A 25,687-nucleotide genomic window follows, 5' to 3' on the forward strand; every position below is an offset into this window, starting at 1 on the left:
ATCAGTGAAACAGAGAAATTTCCTTTTTTTTGTTTTTTTAATACATGGCAACATCTTACAACATTCCTGTCGTACAACACACACAGAAGATGATGTTGTCGAAGAGAAAAACATCAAGGGCTCCAACTAATTACATCATTCACCGTACTGGTGCATTTAATGTTTCATCATGTTTTTGATTGTTTCCATGCCAACCAAAAGGTTGGGGACCACTGTAACAACTAGTGTTAATTTTGTCAATGAAAACGAAAACCAAAAATAATTTCATCATCACACATTCTTTACCGAACTAAAATTAGACTAGACTAGAATAGACCGAAACCCTCATTAATAAACAATAACTGGGACTAAATCAGTATGCATTTTCGTCGACTAAAGAAGATGTACTGGACTAAAATCTGATGACATTTTAGTTCATGAACAAAAACAAGACGAAAATTATATGATTTTGTAAAATCTTGTCTCTTCTAATCTGTCACTGACACCGTCATGTGACACGCCCCTTTCAAATCTGCAGCTAGGAGTGCAACATGCTTAAACACAGACGTGGATTCACAGTGAAAGGTTAAAAAAAACTGGATTGTAGTTATAACGTAACATAAATCCATTATCTTATAACGTTCTAACAATAATGTTAATCCGACCGCTAACTAATGCTGGCTGATTTACTAGCTCGTAGCATGGAGCCATAGTAGCCACTTGTTGATATACTGTAATTGTGTGTGAAGTTGTTTTTCATCAAAAAGATAAGAACATTTTATGTAAAATAGTTTTAGATCCAAAAAGTTCAAAGCAATCTGCTTACAAAAAGAATACAGGCGTTAAATGATTGTCCTGACTAAAACTAGACTAAAATGTTGACAGTTTTTGTTGGATTAAAAACATACGAATAAAACAATGCTTTCATGGACTAAATTTAAGACTAAAATGTTAGATTTATATTCGACTAAAAATGGATTGAATAAAATTGGGATGATGTTGACTTACTATGATAAAAACTAACAAACGTGATTGAAACTGGACTAAAACTTTGACTAAATTTTAAAATGGGGGATAAAATTAAGACTACCAACTCCTAACTCAAACTGAGAATCTCTTTGTGCTCACGACCTGTCGCCTTTTGAAACGTGTAATGTAAATCTAGTCTTAGTCCTATGATTGCTCACCTTCAGCGAAAAGTTATGTTAAGTTATATTTAAAAAATATGATCGTTCAATGATTCATTAACCCTAGAGGAGGGATGCCCAAGTCCGGTCCTCAAGAGCCCCTATCCAGCCTGTTTTCCATGTTTCTCTCCACCGACACACCTGATTCATGATCAGGATCGTTATCAGGCTTCTGCAAAGCTGGCTGATGAGCTGTGGTGATGGGTGATGAAGTTTTTTGAACACTCGAAGCTTTCCATCAAATTGGTTCACAAAAAGATTCTGCTCGTGATGCTTCATGTGCACACAAACCCCCCTGGTGGCCGAAATTAAAACCACAGTGTTTACACGTGCTTTAGTTACCAATTTGTATTTTTTATTTATCTCTAATTGTAATATTTGTTTTGTGTATTAATTTGAGTATCACTTATATTTTTTGAACATGCTGAAGTTGCTGAATGTACATTTTTGTGTTACACTCATGCAGTTAATCAATTCATTAAAATTGTGTGGGTGATGTGAAAATTCGCAATACAGTAGGAAAGATAATTGATTGATTTCATGAAAACTGAGGTAATGGGAACTGCGCTTATGGATACTGAAGTGATGGGGATTGTGCTTGTGAGCACTGATAGTTGTGATGATAGATGAATGGTTGACAAATCGGATTTGTTGGTGTAAATCCATTAGCGCCATTGGCGCACAACAAGCAATTCAATGCAAATGACGTGAAGTAACGCGTCATTCCATATTAGTGTTGCTAAACCGGGGACAACCTTTTTCCTTTTTAGCAGTCCCTCGGACAGAAAAAAAAAGCATGTTATGGGCAAATTTGCGACGCTCAAAACACCTACTGACACGCAACTTTTGTGAAACTCTGGAAAAATCGAACCACTTCCTGAGCCCATGAAGTGTCAAACGTCATCGGTGACGTCATTTGCCCGGAATGAATCCCGCTTCGACACGCGCTTCAGAAACGTCTTCCTGGATTACTCGACACAAGCCTCGGCACATTACGTCCCATCACTAATTAGCTGATCATTGGATTCAGCTGGGCTGAAGGAGGGAGACATGGAAAACAGGCTGGATAGTGGGCTCTCGAGGACCGCTGTTTTAGGGACTATGGGGATTTTTGGACCTGTTTAGGAAGAGCAGCATCACAGAAGATCAATGCTCCTTGGTAGGAGGAGGCGGGTGGGGGGTAATTGGAGTGTCCTCAATAATACGTCGCAGCATCCCGAGAGAAAGCCTGAGTGAGACTCTTGTTCCTTCACAGCTGGCCTCCTCTTCACTTGCAGCTCTCCATTTCACCATCTCTAAATCAACAACACGAGTCCATCAGGAGTGCTAATGATTGCCGTCACATTGAGTTGCTGAAAAGATGCATCTTGTGGCAGGAGACCAAACACACTTAACCAGTGGCCACTGCATTTGGTGGGACTAACTACTTCTGTATGTACTCCTCACACTGCAAACTTAAATGAATATGTAAAATACGTCTTTTAATAATTTCTCATTTTCAAATAACAATAAATTATAATCAGGGTTGGGGAGTTGGGGTCCAGAGTGAAATGTAATGCAAATCCCATTACATAGCTTTAGCCCCACCTTACAAGAGGCTGCCATGTTTTGCCGCCATCCAAATATATATGTATTTATATGCTCTAATCACAAAGGATTGGGTGAGACTATAGGATATTCTGCTTCTTGGTATGAGCTGACAATTGTACTGCACTTACTTTGGTTTTACTTCAGAGCAAACGAGAGATTACCTTCTCTTTGAATAATGTGGTTCCATTTTATTCAGTACAAAAAAATATATAAACAACAAAGTTTCACCGCGATGAACGCCTCCGCAGGTGTTTTATGCCTATTCGAAAGAACAGCAAGAGGCAAAACACTGCTGTCATGACACCATACGATTTTAAAATCATCAGCAAGGCCAAAGGCAACTCTGGATGTGATGAGATGGACATGCGCCGCCCAAAATGAGAGTAGACCAGTAGTTTAATCTCAGCCACACGGCGCCCCCTCAGCCAGCAGTAGTAGACACCTGAAAAGTAAAACATCTCTAAAAGCAACTCATTTGACGCAAACAAAAATCTTTTCCAACCTAGCATCCAGCTGGGGTACACCCTGGACTGGTAGCAGGGAGGGCGCATACAGACAAACAACCATTCACACTTACATTCAGATCTACCGACAATTTAGAATCTTCTTTTAACCTAACATTAGTGTTAATTTTATCCAACAGTTTTTTTAAATTTAGTCTCAGTTTTAGTCAGGGGTGAAAGTGATTAGAATTTCTTGCCGGCACTCCCTGACTGACAGATTGTGTGTGTGTGTGTGTGTGTGTGTGTGTGTGTGTGTGTGTGTGTGTGTGGGGGGGGGGGGGGTCTTTTTAATTTGGTTTAATAATAATAATAATGATAAAGAACTCCTTTTGGTACAGTTACACAGTAGACACAATAAAACACGACAAGTCTTGCACTGCAACAGGAAAAAACTTGACCGCATGACCAGTGGAAAAAATGCAATAAATCGACGCAGAGAGATGGGAGACGAGAGACAATATACACACATACACTAATGCCATAACGAGGCACACCTGGGAATGACACAAGTGGGTGAGGGCACTGATTGGTTGACACACAAGGAAGGGCAGGCAAACAGGTGGACCTGATCAGGCTTGACGAGATGGGGAAGCACACAAGGACAAGACACAGATCACGACCGAAACATGAGGACAAAACCAAACCAAAGCTAAACCCGAGCCATGACAAAAGTTAAACAAAACTAGCCCAAACTCAACCCAAATCATTGGTCAGTTTTTGATGAAAAACAACTTCACACACAATTACAGTATATCAACAAGTGGCTACTATGGCTGCATGCTATGAGCCAGTAAATTAGCCAGCATTACTTAGCGGTCGGATTAACATTATCGTTGGAACGTTATAGCCGTTGGATTTATGTATAACTATAATTCACTATTTTTTTTTACTTTTCATCGTGAATCCACCTCCATGTGTTTGTGGATGTTGCACTCACTAGCTGCAGATTTGAAAGGGTGTGTGTCACTGTCACATGAAAGTGTCACAGTGACAGATTAGCAGACACAAGATTTTACAAAAAAATATTATTTTTGCCTCTTTTTTGTTCATGAAGTAAAATGTCCATAGATTTCAGTCCAGATGTTATTAAGCGAAGTCTCATTTTCGTCTCGTCTTCAGTATTCAACGAAAATGCATACTGATTTGATCCCAGTTATTGTTTAGTCATGAGGGTTTTAGTCTAGTCTAGTGTAATTTTAGTCCGGTGAAAAATGTGTATTGACGAAATTATTTGTGTTTAGTTTTCGTTGACGAAATTAATACTACCTAACATGGATGTTTTTGGGCAGTGGCATGGAGCCGGAGTGCGTGGGAAAACCAACATAAAACTAAGCGACAACATGCAAACTCCACACAGGACATTGGAACACTGAATCTGATACACATGCTGTGCAAAATCAACAATCACAGTCAAGTCTTCCAGCTTCCAAATATATTCCGTACCTGAGTCAATAGGTTGAGCAGGGGTGAAGACCAAATGATGTCCGGCATCAATACGAATCCTCGGAGACGAGAAGCCTGAATTCCCACCTCCCAAACTCTTTGATCGATAAATGGGCTCGGATTCTCTGTCCCACGCTACTGCCATGTATGGCCGGGCCTTCGGGCAGCCGATGGTCAGGATTTGGTCTGCTGGGTGGTTCAAATAAGAAACTACCATCTCTTCTGTCTTCTCGGAATCAGAACTGCAACACAGAGAGACGACAAACTTCAATAGTGTGTGTTCATGAGGATAGATCAAGACATATTACTATTATGTGGGTGCGGACGGAAGTTTAGCAAAATTTATGCCCACTCATGGCCGACATGATGCCCCTTCATCAACGATGAATGCCAGGTTGCTGTGGATGCTTATATGGTGGATGGCTCCACCCTTTGGACGGCCCTGGTACCAGTTATTATAGTTAACGAAAAATTACCGTACAATTATTAATTAAAAACTAATGAATTGTTAACAAAGTAAAAAAAAAGAAAAAAAGAGCGCTTTTAAAAAATGAGGACTAGCTGCAACTCATTTGCCATTTTTGTATTTGTCAATTGAGTTCACACATGAGCTTTGGCTTAATTTTAAATGTCTTTATTTATGCATTACTCTATGGCCGTACAGAAGATGGTTGGGTTAAACATTGTTTGACAATTGTAGTTTATTAAACAATGCTTAGTAGAGAGGTAACGATATCCAAACGTCACGATACGATATTAACACGACATAAACCTCTCAATACGATAATTATCACAATATTGTGGGGAGGATGGCGATATTAAAAAAGGTCACGATATTGTAAAATAAAAAGAACTCATACTAAAAAAAAGCACAATATTGTGCGTTTGTGCATAACAGCAACGCACATAAACAACATTCAATCTCTAATAACACTTAATATTGAGGCACTAACATGCTAATGCACACACACATTGAGTTCCTCCACATATTAACTTGATTCAAAAGCATTTTACATTCCTCATCTCACAATTAGTGTGGATTTTAAACATAGAAGGGCCAAAACATGCCGTATGAAAACTAAACTGCACTAAAAAACTAACCACCAGAGGGTGCTAGAACTTCACAAATGGAAATTAACTTTTAACAGATGTTCTGCTTTTAATATCGTGACATGACCACGACGATATTGTGGCAGTTTTAATATCGCGATATCACGATTTTGCCGTTATCGTTACATCCCAATAAGGGGTGGGCAAACTCGGTCCTCGAGGGCCGCAGTCCTGCAGGTTTTGGATGTTTCCCTGCTCCAACACAAGTTGATTCCAATCAACAGCTCGTTATCAGGCTTATGTAGAGCTTGTTGATGAGCTGATCATATATCAGCTGTGTTGGAGAAGCGAAACATCCAAAATCAGCAGGACTTCGGCCCCAGAGGACCGAGTTTAACCACCCCTGTCCCTAATGCTTAGTGGCCCTTTGTGTTTTTATTTTATCTTGCAATGGACAAATACTCCATATTATTTCCTTCTTGAAGTAATGGCTCAAGTCATATTTTGACCATCTCCTCAGGCTAGTACCTCTCTAAAATCAGGTACACCCTTAGATGAACACTTCATTAAATTCGGTCTAAAATGAAATTATTTATATTTTTAATATAATCAGTATTGGATTGTTTTCAGAAAAAGAGTGAAGGTGCCAATATATCCCCCTGCACCCCCCAAATACTAAAACCTATTGAAACAATCTAAAATAAAGCATTTTCAAATCTCAAAACTAAATTTAAACTCAATAAAAAAAAAGTCAAAATGCAATTTAAAAAAAATCAAGCCTCTTATAAATCTGGTATGTACACAGGAAATGTTTCGACGTATCGTGTTAAGTCCTTCGAAATGACATGGCATATTCAATCAAAAATGATCATTCAGAGCAGCTTTGTGAGTGGAGCAAGTGGGTGTTTGGGAGGCACACAAGCAGTGGAGTGAAATCTAAGGAAACAAGATCAAGGAAAGCAAACAGTTAACTATTTGGCACTACTGGCCTTAAGGCATTTTCCTGGACTGAATCTCTATTGTTTATGTGAGTTTTTCATACAAAGGTATTTAGGATCTGGAAAAGGGTGCCAATATTTCACTGAGTAACTCCGGCACCAGCTTGCACCCACCTACTCCGTTGAATTAGGTGTGCTTACCTGTCACCCACAAATTTTATCATTTTATCCCCCTTGGTAGTGGAAGGTGCTTCAGTTGCACAAGTCACATGACAGTCTCTGACCTCCAGTCTTGCTCCCAGTCTTTTTTGCTTCAGGTAGCTGAATGCCTCTGGCACCGCCCCTGAGCCACAGGACGTCACGGTGTGGTTGAGCCGCGTGTAGCGCACGTGCAGGAAACGGGAGTGGACGTAGCAGAGCCCCACTCGGATCTGCTCGCCCCGCACGCCGCAGCGATCGCACCGTGACCATGGACGGAAGGCAGTGTAGATTTGGTGGGACAGATGAGCAGATCTTTGTCCGATTACGTGTTTCATACGGTTGCTTTTACTTTCAGCAGTCAGCCTGGAAGCAACAAAGAAGAACCTGAATCACTGGGGTTGTTGAATTTTGTTCCCAGTACGTCCCTGGATGGCATGGTGACGGAGTTATGACTGAAATAATGACGCATTGATGATGACGGACCTCCACCGTATGAAGGAGGGTCATTTGATCAGCAACAAACATCTGACTTTCTCAATACCAAGGAAACGACATCTCAGGCATGACCTCTAACCTTGATGTGAAGCTGAGCTCCTGCACCTCTTGGATGTCTAGATCGTAGGCATAGAAGTAGTCGCCCTTGGATGATCCGCAGATGTAGAGACCCGAGTCGCCCGTAGCCGTTCGAAAGATCAACAGGCTGAAGAGACGAATTGAGAAGCGGCTCCGCAGGTCGGCGCTGTGGGAAATTTGAGTTGAATCCATCAGCTTGTTCCCATTGTTATCGGTCAAGGTTCTGGTACTTTCTGAGCTGGAATGGTGCTCCCTGAAAAACCAAACCACTGACTGGACCTGAAACACAAGCAATGGTCCAATTGAATGGCAGTAAAGAATGTTAAAATTAGGGGTGTCAAAATTAGTGCGTTCATTTTGAGTTCATTTTAAGTTACTTTACACGTCAAGGTCAAAATTTTGCAGTAAAAAATTTAATACTAATACTAATATAATAATAAAAAGTTGTGCAGACTGGGATCAAGTTTATTATAATTTTAAACATGTGCAGAATTTACTTCATGTTAAAGATTCGGTAGCTCTTAATATGAAAAGAAAAATGCACGGAGCTGTCACCAACATCTTAAAAATGCAATTATGCCATCTAGTGGCAGAAAAATGACCTTAACACAAAACAATACCACACTCGTTTTTACAGTACAGTGCATCTTTTTAATTTTAACTCAATTTTATGAATTATTATGAAATTACTGTATCAATGACTAAAATATGCAGCCATATTTCTGTTAGTTCAACATTTTTTTCCACTTTTATGTTAAAGTATGAAACTTAGAAAACAAACTTTATTATACATTGCGAACAGATATAAAATTTGCACTTTACTATTGAAGTCACGCGATTAATTACGATTGAAAGTTTTAATCACCTGGCACCCTTAGTTAAAACATTACTTACATCATTCCATGTACAATTTGTATTCAACTTTGACTTTTAAATCACCGAGTAATTGTTGATGAACGGCAGGCCAGTGTGAATGGACTCACCTCTTCGGGTTTGCAACGGCAGGGCAGCTCCACCGTTGCCCCCGCCTGGTAGGCGGTGTTGAAGAACATCAGGAACGCTGGACAAGCCTCTTTTTTAAAAACATCCTCCTGCTTGGCAAGGGGAGCATTGGAGCTCCACACCACGGTGAGGAAGAGGAGAATGAAGACGGGAGACATGCACAGGCCTCTCTTGGAGAGGGTTCGACTTCTTCTTAAGGAACCAAGACCCTCCAGTTTAAGTGTTGTCTAAAATTTAACAGAAACTTAAAGAAGGGCTCGTTCTCTCGACTATTTGTTGTTGAGACTATAGAGTAATAGTAGTTACAGTTATTTGAACACATATTTGTGTTTGAAATAGATACTCACTTATTTTACTATAACTATTTCGACATTTCAGAATGATAGGGAGTCAGAAATTTCTGATCAACTAAGAAAATTCACTGGAACGCTACTTGGGTATGACGGCCTTCTTCTGAGATGCATTTCATATTTCACACTTGACAGCAGTCCCAGATACAGCATAGTAATGATCCAAGCAAGTGAGTAAGCATCTGCACCGGTGGCGTTTTCAGGAAAATTGGCGAGAGCAAACACTTGTTCTTCACTCCTCTGCTTCTTTAGACAACACATAACATTAGAACATGGCCGTTTGTTGTCTATTTGGCTTCAAAGCAGTCACTACGTCTAACAGCAGAGTCCCGGTAGTATCAACTCATTGAAGTTAGGCACCCTGTGTCCTTCCATTGCTGCGCCATTGTTGACACTGTTGCTATCGTGATGTCTTCCTGCGTGTCGTCATGACATCACAGGCTTGTCAGCATTATGATGTTATATGATGTATTTTATTGTGTACATAGTGTAGTGTATTATTTTATTTGAAATGGGAAAGTCTTCAGCTTCTGAACCAGCCTTTGTTTCTTTTTCTGAGGTGAATTGAAATGACTTTATAAATCCTTAGCCTTGACTTGAAAAATGTTTAGGTTGTTTTATAAAAGTAAAAGATGATTTTCCTAACAGATGATGTTATTTATTACTTTGGCTCCCCTCTCCATTCAAAAACTTGCATGCTAGGTTAAGCAAAGACTCAACATTGTCCAGGTGTGAATATGAGTGTTAATGATTGTTTGTCTATACTGTATGTACCATACGATTGGCTGGCTAACAGTTGCCTACTGGGTGCACCTGGCCTTGCTCAAAGTCTGCGAGAATAGGCTTCAGGCCACTCACCTCTGCTCGAGCTTGAAGGCATTATTTGATGACTTTATTAAGTGTAATCTTTTGCGTGTTCAAATAAATCTGAATTGAGATCTCATGAAAAAGTTTCCCTTGCAAGGATTTTATTAAGAGCTCTTAAGACACAGGAAAAAAGCTTACATTCGAAAGGTGATGTTAAGCTTCCAGTGTGTCGAATATGGAAACACACAGTCGCTTTATACTAGTACAAAAGATTCTCCCCCCCTTAGACTTGACAAAGAATTAGTGTTCTTAATAAGCAGAAATGATGATACTGATACGATTATCTCAGCTCCCCACCAGCCTCGGAGAAATGATGTAGACAGGCTTTGACCTTGGACCTTCAGTTTTTACGACCAAATGACTAATGACATGAGAACTTGACAACTTTTAAAACATACACATTCTTATCTCAAGAGCTGGCAGGGAGTGAGAGGTTCCAATATATTTCACAAAATCATTATCAGTGTTATTCATTTAACTACACATAGTTATATGGCATCTATATACCTATAAGTAAATTCAAAAACAGTAAATATATAAATTGAAAATGTTAAATGTCAACAAGCTACACACAATGCAGATGGACTTAAAATGAGACAAACCAACATCCTTGTTTCTCGCGGTAGGGTAGACGGGGGACCTGGTGCTTAAAGTAAGTTATTTCTTATTTCTGAGTTAACGGCCAGTGTAGGCTTTGACAACGCAATATGTTTGAATGAGATATGTGAATAATGGTGTCAAAATTAGTCAGTTAATTCTTAATTAAAATTTCCTTTAACGCAACACATTTTTTTCCTGTTCTTCCATCTATTTATCTAAGCAAACTATTATGTAACAACTGGATTTTAAATTTTTCTACCGAACATTGGGGCCAGTATCATGTAAAAGCCTCACCATCATCCCTCATTAGAATAAACAAGAGTGCTGCAGTGAAGACATTTGGAGCAGTCTCAGTAATAGCATCCTTAAACATCTGAGGGCGAATGTGGTCAAAGCATTTCATGTAATCGCATTGTTGTTAGTCTTCCCACGTGGGTATGTGGCTCTGCTCACATGTCCAGCACACAAATGGCTTCTTAATTGGGTTTGGAGGTAACTGCGGTGACCTTCATGGACGGCATTGATTTCAAGAAGCACAACCAGCGAGCAGAGGAGTGGAACTCTTCTTTTTTTTTTTGTGCAGTCGCTGTGACTTGTCATGTGTTTTGTCTTGTTTTTGCTTTACAACAGGATTTATGTTAGGCTATTCCATATACAGTGTGAGTGACTTAATTTGCACTTAATCCTTTTATGTATCTGGATGTGTTTTGTTTTTTATAGTGAAAGAGTATCAGGACTAGATAGAGTTTAGTACGTCTGCCTTCATGGGGGTCCTAGGCAAGATGCTGTTTAGGGGCCCCTAATTTGCCAAACTACAATGAAGACATTCCTAACCTTTTAGATGGTTTTCTAAGATGACAATATCTATTACACGAGATCAGTTCAGTTTTATTCACTTCAATTCAATCGATATTGATTAATTATGCAACATCCATTCTCCTTAACTGTGAAGGACATGATAAAAACTCCACAAACATTACATTTCAAATACAATTTTGCGGATGAAGTAACTGATTAAATGATTCAGTTTTTTATTGAAAGTAACGCCGTAGGTGTTATAATTACTTTAGTGTTACACAAACATTGACTTTAGCAAGGATGAGATGAAAATATTTTCATAATTCTAATTCAATAATTGTGAATATAAATAAAAAATTGTCTTAAAGTGCAATAAGTCAGATTTTTCATAAGTGTAAGAAAATACATTTAAATTCATGTGTACAGCAAATTTCAAGAAAACCTAAAATTGAAAAAAAAAAAGGCTTTTAAAATTATGAATTTATTAAATGACTTTATGGGAATAATCCATTTGATATCAATTATTCAATTTTTTTAAACCCAGCCCTAATTAATGAGCAAAGCAGACTACAGTTAAAATTAAACATCTAAAGTTGACAGTCCTATTTACATAAATATATAAAACAGCTTTTGAGTGTTTTGGCAAATGTCAAAGGTTCTCAAGCAAATAGAACATGATTGAAATTACAGTAATATTGCAGTAATACAGAATATTAAAATGAATCTGTTTTTATATTACAAATTGTGATGTACAGCGTCTCTTTAAAGCTTGTACCCATGAATTACAAATTTGTCAGGTAAGACTACAGAGCTATAGAAACGACAGAGCTAGGTAGAGACTTTAGAGCTTGGGGGCCCCATGGTGCTTGGGGGCCCGAGCCAGCCGCCTACTTGGCCTATAGGAAGAAACGGCTATGGTCTCTGCCTCCCAGTCGAGAGTCCTCGGGCTCAATTCTTGCCTCAGGCCCTGTGTGGTGTTAAAAACACTTGGGTTCATTGAAACTCTAAATTGCCTGTATTTTAAGGGTTATGTAAATGTGTGTCTCGCACCCTGTGATTGGCTGAAGAATAGCACCTGGCCTCTCATTCAAGGTCATTTGGGAAAGTCCGGCATCGAAGTGGCCAATAAACTGAAGCGGGGTGACAGTGATAGAACTGTAAAGGGTGATTACACCCACCTCCCGTAACCAATCACAGCTGCGAGTTGATCGGGTCGAGCTCGTGGAGTTGCAACATAGACGGAAGCCAAAAGCTCATTTGCAAGTTAATTGTCAGCTGTTGCTTGATAGATAAATCTGAGCATTTCCTGTGTGAGTCAAGAAGTTACACACATACACATATACGGTATTTTCTCTTAGAAAAACTCGAAATTATGACATTAATGTGCATCACTTATTTTATCAAGACTGTGCCTTCTGTAATTTGTTCTGGAAAATGAAGGGCTTGTGTTGTGTTTTTCATTGTTGTGATTGCACATAATGGTCTCATCATAAAAAATACAAAAAGAGTTCTCATATCCACCGCGGATGCCCTTCTGTTGTTAATGGAGGTCACACAGGTTTAACGTGCAGCTGTGGAGATTTGTCAAAGGTGGATGCGTCAATATTGTTTGAAGACCCTGTTGCTATTAGGGTTGTTGATGTCTTTCCAAAGTAGAACAATTTAATGGGGAATAGCAACAACATTTTTTTTTGGATTCATGTCACCATAGCATTGCTCCTCACCAATATATGTTTTCTGGTAGAATATAACAGTACTACAATAATAAACATATTGTTGCATGAATATGTCTCTCTCTGAAAATGTCAGTCAGTATTATTCTCTATATTATTATTATTATAACTCTTGTGTTGGATTGTTCTGAGGTTCCCATGGAAACAAAGACTGCATCATAATTTGTTCCTGGGGAAATATTATGCTACTTGTCTAATTACTGTTGGATTTTTTTTTCTACTTATAAATTATTTGTATTTTGTTGTTTTTATTTTTTAAATTGTTGGATCTATTTATTGCCTGGATTGGCTGGCAACCAGGGTGTACTGCGCCTACTGCCCGATACCAGGGACAGCCTCCAGCAACCAACCCCCCCAGCCCCGCAACCGACCGATGGGTCTATTTATTGTTGTTGACTGTTCGGACATAACACAGTTTATTGTGACTAGCAAACTAGCTTCAGGTGTCTACTGATAAATGGAATGTAAAATGCTTGGAGCAAAAGCTTGGTTGGTTGGTGGAGCTCTACCTGCAAGATCAGTTACTCAAATGTGTGGCCAATTGCTATTCCAATAATAATCAAATTTGTACTAATTTGAGCAAAAAACTAAATAACAAATAACTTTATTAGCTTAAAATGATGTTTTCCCTCACATTCGGATTGTCCCAGTTCCGACCTCAAAGCAATCAAGGAGAATGTAAACATCATTAAAATAAATTGTTTGTTGTTCCAATCACTTTGGGTTATGTGAAGTTGCATATTTTGAATAACAAAATGTTATAATAAATAAAGAGATTAATATGTTTATAATCGTGTAAAATATTTTTTGCCATTCGTGGTCTGTGTCTCTGTGGAGGTCGCCATTGTCGAGTGACGTCAGATTGAAGCTGCTCGGTGAAGTTGGGGTCATTTTCTCGACTTCGCAACTCAGATCTCCGAGTTCAAAGGGGTGTTCCCATGCACACTTCCTGGTTATGAGTTCAGAAAAGCCTGACTTTCCACCTTCCTTGAATGCAGCATAAGGACTAAACTAATGCTGCATTCGAGGAAGGTGGGAAGTGGGACTTTTCCGACATCATACTAGGAAGTATGCACAGAAACGCCCTGTGAACAAAAAAGGAACCCGACTTCACTGACCGGTTTAAATCTGAAATACAACAACAACAACAATCAACAATGGCGAAACCTGTAGAGACAAAGACCGTGAATGGCCAAACATAATCCACACGATTATAAACATATGTATCTATTTATTTATTACAACATGAATTTAGTTTTTCAAAAAAAGTTACTTTTTGTAACCCAACGGGATTGCGACTGACTATTAACCAGAACAAAAATTTTTTTTGCAATCAGACATCTTTGTTGTTTACGTTTGTTTCGGACGCTTTGAGTCAGAACTGGGAGATTCCAAGTGGGACATGTCCGACTTCCCACTTTCCTCAAATGAGGCATAAGCATGTGTAAGGTGAATCAGCTGATTCCTAACTTGTTCCTGAATGGAACAATTGCAAGTGTTACAACTAACCTGTGTTACAACTGTCCCCATACTTATTAGTTCATCTCAAAGGTTGTCCTTCCTCACCTAATTTATCCAAGCATGCTTTTATGGAACCTGTTTTATGCATTGTGTCACAATAATGATAGTACTGAAATAGAATTTCCCAAACTGTTCCCACAAACATATAATTGTCCAATTATTGTCCATTAAATCATTCAGCAATCCCAAAAGGTTCACAATTGGTCTGCTTGTTTCCATCCTTTTTTTCCCCATCCATCTCGGCTTCTAATTAAGCTTCTATTCCCAGCTGACGACATGTAATAACTGTCAAGTATGAAGATGATGATGATGATGTGTATTTTTACTGACTTGGATGTGGATGAATGAGTGACCCCCGTTCCCCACTATCCCCTCATTCTGGCTGTCTGGAAATGACTTCAGTTTACAGTAATCGTATTTGTGTAATTGGTGGCGTCAACTTGGCCTTTCGCAAATGTTTCTCTGCTGGTGACAGTCGACGTCGCAAAGAAGGCATTCTGTTTGCAACTAAAATGGAAACATTCAACTGAACAGACTCCAATTCCCATGGATTGAGTATATAATGAGACAGTGGCATAGACACACTCCATGTCCAACATGTCCAGTATTAAATTGTTTCATCGTGAACGCTTGAAAGATCACCAATTGTCACATTTATCGTCTAATTCAGTGGTCCCCAACCTTTTCTGTACCACGGACCGGTTTAATGTCTGACAATATTTTCACGGCCCAATCTAAAGGTTTAGCTGATAAAGACAAAATAAAATGACAAGAAAAAAACTGTGGTATTTTCTCTATAATAATAATGAACGTAAATCTACTGTGTAATCGTGTGCAACTTTATTAACGGTGTCCGTAACGTCGCACCAACAACAGAGTTGTCAAGTGAGACGAATGTAACAGACAGAATCCGGCCACTTTTCAAAATAAAACATCATTTTCGAAAAATATGAAAATAATGCATTTTTTTTCTTTCGGTACCAAATGACTCACGGCCCGGTACCAAATGACCCACGGCCCGATACCGGGCCGCGGCCCGGTGGTTGGGCACCACTGGTCTAATTCATACATGATAAAATTAACTCATCATGCAAAATAAAAGCAAATATAAAGTTAACGGGGCAGAGCTAGTACTATTAGTTTAAGCAATTGCTAGGAATCAAAGAACATAGGTAATCAATTCATGCCATTAAGGTGAAAAATTGTGCAAAACAAAACTGGATGTGGATGGCGAGAAGTTAAATGCCGTTCTCCCTTTATTATTATTATCACTATTATCACTCCCCATTTATCAATTGGTTCTCTTGTTCTTCTGTTTTCCCAATCCAGACCAGACACTTGTGCAGCAACATCAAGCTGGTTGTCCCAGTGTGTGACTTGAAAAAGCAAAGTGTGATGCATTTTAATTTATACATATTTGACATTAGGGTTCTTTATTTTTTAATTATGAACGTTAAGATTTGATTAACTCTCCTGGCATGGGAATTCGCCCTACCAGTCCACATGTGCTTTGTGTACTTTGTGTGCCCTGATATGGGCTGTTCGGTCCCTGTACCACTGGTGTCAGAGTTTGGTACGCATTGCCGGCAGTAAGTCAAATTTGTTTCCAGTGAGGGTTGGACTCCGCCAAACACCGATTCTGTTCATAACTTTTATGGACAAAATTTCTAGGTGCAGCCGAGGCGTTGAGGGGGTCCGGTTTGGTGGCCTCAACATTGCATCTCTGCTTTTTGCCGATGATGTGGTGCTGTTGGCTTCTTCAAGCCGTGATCTTCAACTCTCACTGGAGTGGTTTGCAGCCGATTGTGAAACAGTTGGGATGAAAATCAGCATCTCCAAATCCGAGACCATGGCCCTCAGTCGAAAAAGGGTGGTGTGCCCTCCCTGGGTCGGTGATGAGATTCTGCCCCAAGTGGAGGAGTTCAAGTATCTTGGGGTCTTGATGAGGGCAAGAGGGAGCGGGAGATCGACATGCGGATCAGTGCAGGGTCTGCAGTGATGCGGACTCTGTGTCGGTCCGTTGTGGTGAAGGAGGAGCTGAGTCGAAAGGCAAAACTCTCGATTTACTGGTCGATCTATGTTCCTACCCTTACCTATGGTCCTACCCTCACCTATGGTCACAAGCTGAGTGTCGGATCAAGATCCCGGATACAAGCGGCCGAAATGTGTTTCCTCCGCAGGGTAGCCGGGCGCTCCCTTAGAGATAGGGTGAGAAGCTCTGTCATCCGGACTCAGTGTCGAGCCGCTACTCCCCTACGTTGAGAGGAACCAATTGAGGTGGCTCGGGCATCTGATTTGGATGCCTCCCAGACGCCTCTCTGGAGAGGTGTTCCGGGCATGTCCTACCGGCGGGAGGCCCCGGGGACGACCCAGGACACGCTGGAGAGACTATGTCTCTCGGCTGGCCTAGGATCGCCTTGGGATCCCGTCGGAGGAGCTGGTTGAAGTGGCTGGGGAGAATGAAGTCTGGGCTGCCCTGCTAAAGCTGATGCCCCCGTGACCCAACCATAAGCAGTAGATGATGTATGGATGTATGGATGGATGGATGGAAGATTTGACGAGTAGTTCAATTGGAGTCTTAACTCACTGCACTGCTTCATGGTTGGGGTTACACACAGCCCAAAACGATTCCCATGGCATACCTAGGTGTCAAAGAAGTCAATGGGCACATGAAAGGAGGTTTTACCTCACCATAGGTAAGATTTGTGACCTACACATGCACATATGGATAACTCTCATTACTGCATGCTTGGGAGGAACAAAGACAAGATTGATGCATGAAGGCCCTGTAGAGCAAGATAACACTCTGACACTAAGCCATACATATTCAAGAGGTAGTATTAGTTATTCATACTTCAGACCTATAAGATGGGACACACACAAAGAGAGAGGAGGCACCTTTACTGTACCTCAGCCACCAGCTTTTTATCAAAATAAAATCAAACCAATCAGAGAAAACTGAATCCCAAAGCGTCTTCATTATTATCCACCTTAATCCTGATAATATCTGCAATTGCCAGGATGATTCCACCTCAAATAATTTACTTCAGAAGTAAAAGTAAAGTATCCAAAACAAAAAAATCTCCTCACCTGGCTCTCAGGGTGTTTATGAAATGTCTTGGCATACTGTTGACTGTAATGTCTGCCAATTAACTGAGGTGGTGACCAAGCTCATCCACTTCTCAAAAGTCATCTGAAGACCTGCCCTAAATCACTCATGGGCTTGTAGGTCTGTCACAATTGATCTTTTTTTCAGATCAAAACAGCTTTGTTTAAAGAGCTAACACTCCACGTGATGATTTCCGTGCCTTGCATTCTAATAAGGTACTGTGGTATTCAACAACATTTAATAAGATGCCTGTTATAGCGGGTACGACAATGTTGTGACCTCACAGAAGTCCATTGCGTTGATCTTTCGAGCTGTAACCTTTTTAGATTCTAATTTTCTGACATCAGGAACCCTCTGAAAAGGTCAGAAGTTTATTTTAATTAATTTTTTAATTCTTCACGCATTTTCCATGAAGTTTTACTCATGTCAGAGTGCATTTCATTATCTATCTATCTATCTATCTATCTATCTATCTATCTATCTATCTATCTATCTATCTATCTATCTATCTATCTATCTATCTATCTATCTATCTATCTATCTACTTTTAATTGTTATGCTGCACACAAGTGGAATAAGCTGCCAACAGAAGTGAAGTTATCCCTGAGTGTAAATGCTTTTACGTAAATCCAGGTTGAAACCTTTGCTTTCCCCCCCTCTATACCTTTGACTAGTGTCTTCTTAACATTTTTAAATCATGTTTTTTCCTCTTGTATTATAATATTTTAGAAAACTACTCATTTCTTTACTCTTAAATTTTTTTGAAGTTTTCTTTTAGTAATTTTTGTATGCTACTTTTTTCTCTCTCTGCTTTTCTTGTGAATGTCATTAACTGTTGTGTTTGTTGATGCTTGTAGGTGTTGTGTAATTGTTTGCGTAACATCGAGTTGCCTTGTGTATAAAATGTAGAAATAACACTGCCTTGCCTTGCCTATTGGTCGGACACAATACATTATGTCAGTACTCCTCAATCCCTAAAATTAAATTAGCAGATGGATATGATTTTGCGGTAGTATTGTGTTGATATTGGTGCACAATGATGAAAGATGAAGTTGTGGTATTTAGTAATTCAAGCAAGGGGGCGTTTCTTTATTTCTTTATTTTTATTTCTTGAAAAGTAGTGATTTCAGAGATGTGACAATTCCGCCCAACATCGACAATATAGACTATTATGTAATGATGTGTACTTCTACATGTTCAGCTGCGTACAGAAACACTCTCTTAACCTTCATCAACATCAATCTCTTTATTAATGCCATGTGCAAAAAATATATATACAATTTAAATGTATAAGCTTCAGCAGAAAATTCTCCATGACGACAAGCCAGCTAGTATCACGTTACTACCTAGCTGTGCCTGGAGTCGTGTGAAACAAACAGCTTGGACACATGACCATATACGTACCACAAGTCACTTTGTACTTGTTCAACTACGATGTGGTCTCACGAAGGGAAAACTTGAGCCCTAAGAACTGTGTTGACGTCATTACTCCAATCAGCTGAGATACAAAGACATACCAGTGTCTCCTGCACAGCAAAAACACAGAAGCAACACAACATTTTCATAGCAATTATCAAATAGCAACATCAACAATATATGTTTTTCATTATACATTTGGATTTTCAACAGTTATTGGCTCAACATTCATGTGGTCTGCAAAATGTAAACGGATGAGAGGAGTCAGGTGCACTTAAGCGCCCCTTCCTGCTCGGAGAGGCGCACTTCTTTCTTTTTTTATTTTTTTTATTTTTAAACCTACGTACTGAGAACACCAAGAAACGAGAGATCAGAGGTAAATGATGGTCAGAGCTGTGTTAATACCTTTACACAGCTGGTACGAAATATCTACAAGGATTTAACAGGCAGTAAATGAGCACTCCGTACCGACTAGGCAGCAGTGTGCACCCTCTTGGCATCAATGTCCTCTTTAGATTTTTTTTTTTTTTTGCGCAGCAACAACAAAAATAACACCAAATGTTACACAACAGTGACCTTTAAGAAAAAGAACATTTTCAATAAGTGTAGTAATGCCTTACACAGCTATTCTCTGATTAAAATGTTTGTCTTATGCGTTCACCTTCAAGTGTATAATCAGGTGTATGGCTGCTGTTTGTTTTATACTCTTTTCATCCACTGGTAGAGGAACCACATTGTTGCTATGGTTACCTGTCATTTCATACAAAAGGATGAGTCAGCCAAACAACACACCATATTCAACTCAATGTCTGTGTCTTTTTTTTTAAAAAAACTTTTATTTAACCTTACTACTTTTTTCTTTTCTTTTTTTAACGCTAAGCACATCATTGTGTCCACTGTGTCCTGACCGTTGCCATGGAGACACCGATGGATGCCGTTAATCCTTGCAGGCTCGTGGAATTCCTCCATGGCCTGTGTGTCGCAAACGGACAAAGACTCCTCACTAGTGGCCATAAAATCAAGAATCTCAGTTATATAAACTCATTATGCTGGAATACGCAAAAATCATAAAAGTTGGACTCCAGGAAATGGTTATCAGAACTCGACATTAACGTTTTACTCCACTATCTCACTGATTCTTTATTAAAATAATATTTTCACTATTCCAATCCTTAAGGCAAGTGTACTTTCCTCTCCACACTGAATCCAAAGAAAAAAAATCCACCACAACTAGAGACACAATTACAGATTAAAGGAGAAGTTATCTGCTGTCTGTGAACGTTTAAATTTGAACTCCTCTTTAATCATTTCTCAGTCAGGGGTTCGGTCATCTGTGGATTTGGAATAAAAATGGTAAAAACAATGTTATCAATAATTGTTTTAAACCCTGCTTCAATTTGGGGACAATCTGTCTCCTGGGCTGGATTTAAACTACAAGTGACACAATTACCTCTTTTTTTTTTTGCTCCCAAGTTACAGGATGTGGATATACTTCATAGCATCACAATGAGAAAAAAAATCACTCGGAATCTGTCACCCTCATTTTGGAATCAGGACTTAAAGAAATATATGCGAATCTGATACCTATCGGCTCAATCTGCCCAAACAACATGAATAAGAAAAAAAAGCACTTAATGTAAAGGACAGACTGAATATGTGCCACTTGAAATGTACGCACAAATAGATACTATTAGTTAAAAACAAACAAACAGAGGCATTCATTTGGAATTGGTTCATTGGACAGATAGTGTGAATCCAACCCTGGTCATGTGACAGTGATTAAATACAACAAGTCTTGGAAACATTTTCTTACATCACATCTGGCAATCAATGTCAAGCATACGAGCCCTAAAGGGTAACAGGTGGCTAAAAGCCATTATCATGATTAAAAGAGGTTATTAGTACTGCAAACGCATCTGTTGTAGGCGCAGCTCACCTCTCACCTTAAAGCCCTAAACAGGTAGAAAGGAGGATTGGCATAATCAAACAAAAAATGTGCAGCATCATGATAACACCTTGTGGTTTCTGTTTTAGGGTTAATGTCAGCTTTAAGACACTAAGAAGAGAGTGAGCCCCTTTGTCCCTTGGAGTGGGGTCCGAGCTTGCTGACCCCTTTCTCATGTGTCGCTTTCCCAAAAAACCAAGCCTCAAAAGTGACCCTTGACCCGGCGAATTACAACACATCACCTCCATGCAGCATTCACAAAGCACCTGTGAAGATGCTGGGCTTGTATCATTTATGCCAAAGAAGCCAAATTGTGAACAAAATGTTTCAACTACACGCTCCATGTTTGGATGGGCTGATGCTGCATTCCAGAAAATCTCGAGGTATCCGAGGATTCCAAATGTTCCATGTAAAGCAAATTTAAACAAAACGGAGAGCATGTAGTTGAGTAACAAATATTTATACTGTCTATATATACACAGTATTATCAAATGACTGCATGCAGAAAGAATATAGCAACATATCTTAACACTAAATTCCATGCAGAACAGGCTGCTATTAATGACAATATCAAGGAGAAGCAATTGATACAAATAAAGAGAGTCTATATATAGTAGCGTTTTACATTTGCAGTATGCATAATGACAAAGCACTGCATTGGAATAAATTCCCCCACTCTCCATTGCAATTTTCCCAGTGGGAGGTCTGAAACCTTGGAATTCTCCGTTTTATGGAATGCAGCATTTGCTTCAATTTAGTGAATTCTTAAGTAATTCTAAGCATGTATCTTAAGTCACATTCATACGACCAATTACTGGCCTTCAGACACCAAATCCTGTGTCATATATATACTGTATATACACACATATCGTAATGTTCACAACCAATTTCAAATCCCCATTTAAGGCTTGATCACATGAATCTGGTGGACCCATTAGTGATTAAAGAAAGGGAATCTATACGTCCCGATGAGCATTACCACCATTGTTCCTTCCTTTCACAAGTCCAGAACGATTCGGTCTGTGGACCTTTCACCTCCATTGTCAATATACAATCTTCTTAAAAGCACCAAATGAGTGGTTTGAACATCTTCCTCATACAGGTCCAGTCTTTGCCTCTTTGACTAGACATGCAATCAGTGGGTCTTGTTAGCGAGAGAATTGGTTTTAAAAATAAACCCTAAATAGGGTTTCTCTCCTGACACAAGTGGTGGTCTTTGTTACGTTGTGGAACATTCCAAGAATCAAGATGTAACCACTCACAAATAAAACACCATCTAAGATCCAAATGTCCGCCATACTGTAGATTATATTCTTGTTCTGAATCAACCTTCATAGGGTCTTCCCAAATCAATGTGTTCTCAGATTCTTTTCCTTTCTGCACCATCGTCCTCATCAGATTCCCCCCCAGCCCATGCCAGTCGTACAGTTGTCGGGCGGGGGGGCTCGTGCCGCTAGAGAGCTGTAATCTGAGTCAGTTCTGTGTTGGAATTCCCCGTACCCGGTGTCTCTCCCCTCTGTGTGGGATCTACCCCGACCAGGGGCAGCTCCACGCCTAGTCACGCGGGATTGGGAGTCCCTCCGCCGGGACCGCCGCCGTCGGCCTTGCAGCTGTAGGCGGCCGCCACCTCCCGGGCGATGCTCCTCATCCGGCCCGACTGCTGTGTGTCGAGACGGAACGGCGAAGGCTGGCAGAACTCTCGGAAGCAGCGCTTGAAGTTCTCATCCAGGAAGGCGTAGAGAACGGGGTTGAGGCTACTGTTGACGTAGCCCAGAGCAATGCAGAAGTGCATGAGGACCAAGGTGGACAAGCTGCTCAGGTTGAAGCCCAGCGACTGGGCCAGGACCATGATCTGGATGGGGGTCCAGCACACCACAAACACCGCCACCACCACCAGAACCATTCTGGTGATCCTCCGCAGGTTTCGGTCCTTCTCCTTTGAGCCCGACAGGATGCGAACGCTGCGTAGGCGCTTGACCATCAAGCTGTAGCAGATGCTGATGATGGCCACGGGGATGAGGAAGGAGAAGAGGAACACGCAAGTGCCAAAGACATGACTTCGTTCTTCGGGTAGGACGACGATGCACTCGACACCTACATCCACGGATAAAAACAGACACAGAAACAAGAAAAAAGTCTGAAATATTTATGGGAAAAATCATCAAATTAACAGTATGTTGGAACTAGCAGTGAGTTGAGTGACAGAAATAGGAAGGCAACAGTCACCAATGCATGTTCAGCCATTTATTGAAATGTACCAATAGACAAATACACAAATGGACCAAATTGTTGGTACCCCTCTGTTAATGGAAGAAAAAGCCACAATGGTCACAGAAATAACTTGAATCTGAAAAAAGTAAGAATGAAAATGTAATGAAAATTAACCAAATCAGACATTGCTTTGAAACTGTGGCTCAACAGAGTTATTAAAGAAAGAAAGAAGGAAGGAAGGAAGGAAGGAAGGAAGGAAGGAAGGAAGGAAGGAAGGAAGGAAGGAAGGAAGGAAGGAAGGAAGGAAGGAAGGAAGGAAGGAAGGAAGGAAGGAAGGAAGGAAAGAAGGAAAGAAAGAAAAATCATGGTACTTCTAGAAAAGATTGAAAATAATTTGACCATAGGGAAATGGTCAGTCAAAGTGTGTCCTCTAATTAGTATCAAAGGTGTCTTCAAACTTGTAATCAGTCAGTCGGCCTATTTAACGGGTGACAAGTAATCACTATGATGTTAGGTGACATGGTTCTTCTTACCACACTAAAGAACGGCCAGAGAAAGTGTCAGGAGATTACATAGAAAATTACAGACTAACACATTAAAGGTAAACGCGATACAACCATCTCCAAGCAGTTTGATGTTGATGTGACTACGTTGCTGCATATTATTATATTATTCAGAAGTTTAAGATCCACACTACTGTAGCCAATCTCTTTGGGCAAGGAAAACTAATGAAAAATTGAAGAGCCTGATAATGCAAATGGTAACAAAAAAGCCCAAAACATAAGAAATTAAAGGTCAACCCCAATGTGAAGGTGCATCAGTGTCAGATCCCACAATCCATTGTGGTTTCAGCCAAAATGGACTTCATGGGAGATGATTAAAAAATGACAACACTGTTGAAAATAAGCCATAAAAATGTTGAGTCTGGAATTGACCAAACTGTACATTGACAAGCCACAAAACTTTTGGGAGAACATCCTATGGACAGATGAGAAAAAAACTGAAGTTTTTGGCAATGTTCACACTCAAAAATAAAGCACAATGAGAAGAAAAGAACTCTGTCCGTACTGTGAAACACGAAGGAGGCTCTGTTTCAACAAGTCCTCCAACAAAAACGACCATATTGGTCTTTTCACCATGCAGCAATATACGACTAAGTGTCACGTATTGTAGTTTAGCGACCTCTATCGGCCATGTTAAATAGCGAAAAAATACTAGTCAGGAGACTAACGTCTGACTTACTGAGCTGACAGTCCAGTGCATCTTAGTGTTCATTTTTAGTGTTGACATGTATGTCAATTTGACTTCATGGACACGGTTGGTGTTAGAATGAGGCTTACAGTGAGGCTGTACAGTACACATTACGTCTTTACATGGGACACTAATGGTTGAGATTACAAAAGGGCACAGTGAGGTTGTACACCATTACAAAACATGTAGTCAACACTAAGAAGATATGTATTCAAAATTAAAACAATCACTGGACAAATAGCTCAGTTACATAAACATTCGCCTTACGACCAGACGCATCGGGTTTGAATCTCAGTTTTGTATTTTTGCGCTATTTAACATGGCTGATAGAGGTCGCTAAAATAAAACACGTAACACTTGGTTGTAATTTGGTACCTTTTCAAAACGACCTATGTGGTCATAATTATTGGAGGACGTTCTCCTCTGTTTTGTTCTAGCTGTGCATTACAGCATCTGGCACAAGGTGCCAAGGTATTCTCTGGAGAAGTGTGCTGCCCCGTATCAAAAAGCTTGGTCGGTCTTGGTTCATAGGTTTTGCATCAGAATAATGACCAAAAACACACATCTAAAAATACTCCAAATGGCTAGCAGCAAAACAGATGATTCTGAAGTGGCCTTCTATGAGTTCTGATCTAAATCATATTGAAGATCTGTGGAAGGATAGGACCCTTCAAGCCTGGACAACGGGGTAGATGCCACAGACTTCCGACTTCCAGGTTTCATACATCAGCGCCGTTTCTGGACACTGATGACCGCGTTCCAACACTTGCACCGCCACCCCTGCGCCCCCCCAACTCTATGAAAGGCTTCGAACAACTGAGACAGACACACTACACACTCGCACCCGTCGACGGGAACGCACAACCGAGGGGCACAAAGGCGGAAGCGCAAGAACTGGGACGCGGCCCACATGTCGCAAACAGGAAACGGAAACAAAGCTGATGTGTGAAAACCAGAAAATCTGAAGTCCCGCCTCCTCTGTGGAATATACCCCACTAGAGAGGTCTGCAAATTGAATTCTGAATTGGGAATATTGATTTGATACACAAGTATATTAACTTACGAGGTTGATCACAGAATGTAGTCAAGGTACCACTGTACTGTCATTAGCATGTTCTAGTGTAGTTCTTGAGATAAGTCTCGAGACCGGTCTCAAGACCACTTTCTTAAAGATCTCGGCCTTTGTTTCAGAATCAAAGGCATTTTACTTATTAGGATTAGGATTTTTATTCAAGATCAGTCGAGACCTGTGGTCAGTGTAAAACGCAGAATGCAGGTTTTGTGCTGCCTTCCCGGTGTACTATTTCAAAGACGAAAAAAATAAAGTTTTTTTTAGGGGTGTTTTTTCTTTGATATTAGTCTTGGTGTCAACTTCCAAATGTCTTGTCCTGATAATGTCTTGGTCTCGGTTGATGTGGTC

General features: G+C 40.1%; 2 protein-coding genes across 2 annotated transcripts in view; both read right to left on the bottom strand.

The window, feature by feature from the left end:
- Positions 1 to 2,980: 2,980 nt before the first annotated feature.
- Positions 2,981 to 8,624, bottom strand: LOC144043789 (Ig-like V-type domain-containing protein FAM187A). Its single transcript, XM_077557803.1, has 5 exons — positions 8,448 to 8,624; positions 7,466 to 7,743; positions 6,892 to 7,254; positions 4,703 to 4,944; positions 2,981 to 3,198 (listed from the first exon to the last, which is right to left on the bottom strand). The coding sequence occupies exons 1-5, from the start codon at positions 8,622 to 8,624 to the stop codon at positions 2,981 to 2,983; spliced, it is 1,278 nt and encodes a 425-aa protein (XP_077413929.1).
- A 10,051-nt stretch (positions 8,625 to 18,675) lies between these two features.
- LOC144060901 (nociceptin receptor-like) overlaps positions 18,676 to 25,687 on the bottom strand; it is a 51,755-nt gene continuing 44,743 nt past the window's right edge. The window contains exon 6 of the mRNA XM_077580830.1: positions 18,676 to 22,899. Within this exon, the coding sequence (XP_077436956.1) occupies positions 22,364 to 22,899 (536 nt within the window). The 3' untranslated portion in view covers positions 18,676 to 22,363. The remainder of the gene's footprint in view (positions 22,900 to 25,687) is intronic.

The sequence above is a fragment of the Vanacampus margaritifer genome, chromosome 1 (assembly GCF_051991255.1).
Source record: "Vanacampus margaritifer isolate UIUO_Vmar chromosome 1, RoL_Vmar_1.0, whole genome shotgun sequence".
Taxonomy (NCBI): domain Eukaryota; kingdom Metazoa; phylum Chordata; class Actinopteri; order Syngnathiformes; family Syngnathidae; genus Vanacampus; species Vanacampus margaritifer.

What these genes read in the sequence shown, in the direction of transcription:
- LOC144043789 (XM_077557803.1), bottom strand. Translation starts at nt 8,624, where the DNA reads ATGTCTCCCGTCTTCATTCTCCTCTTCCTCACCGTGGTGTGGAGCTCC. An exon ending in GCCGTTGCAAACCCGAAGAG is followed by an intron (nt 7,744 to 8,447) that starts GTGAGTCCATTC and finishes CTTGTGTTTCAG; the next exon opens with GTCCAGTCAGTGGTTTGGTT. An exon ending in GAGCTCAGCTTCACATCAAG is followed by an intron (nt 7,255 to 7,465) that starts GTTAGAGGTCAT and finishes TGTTGCTTCCAG; the next exon opens with GCTGACTGCTGAAAGTAAAA.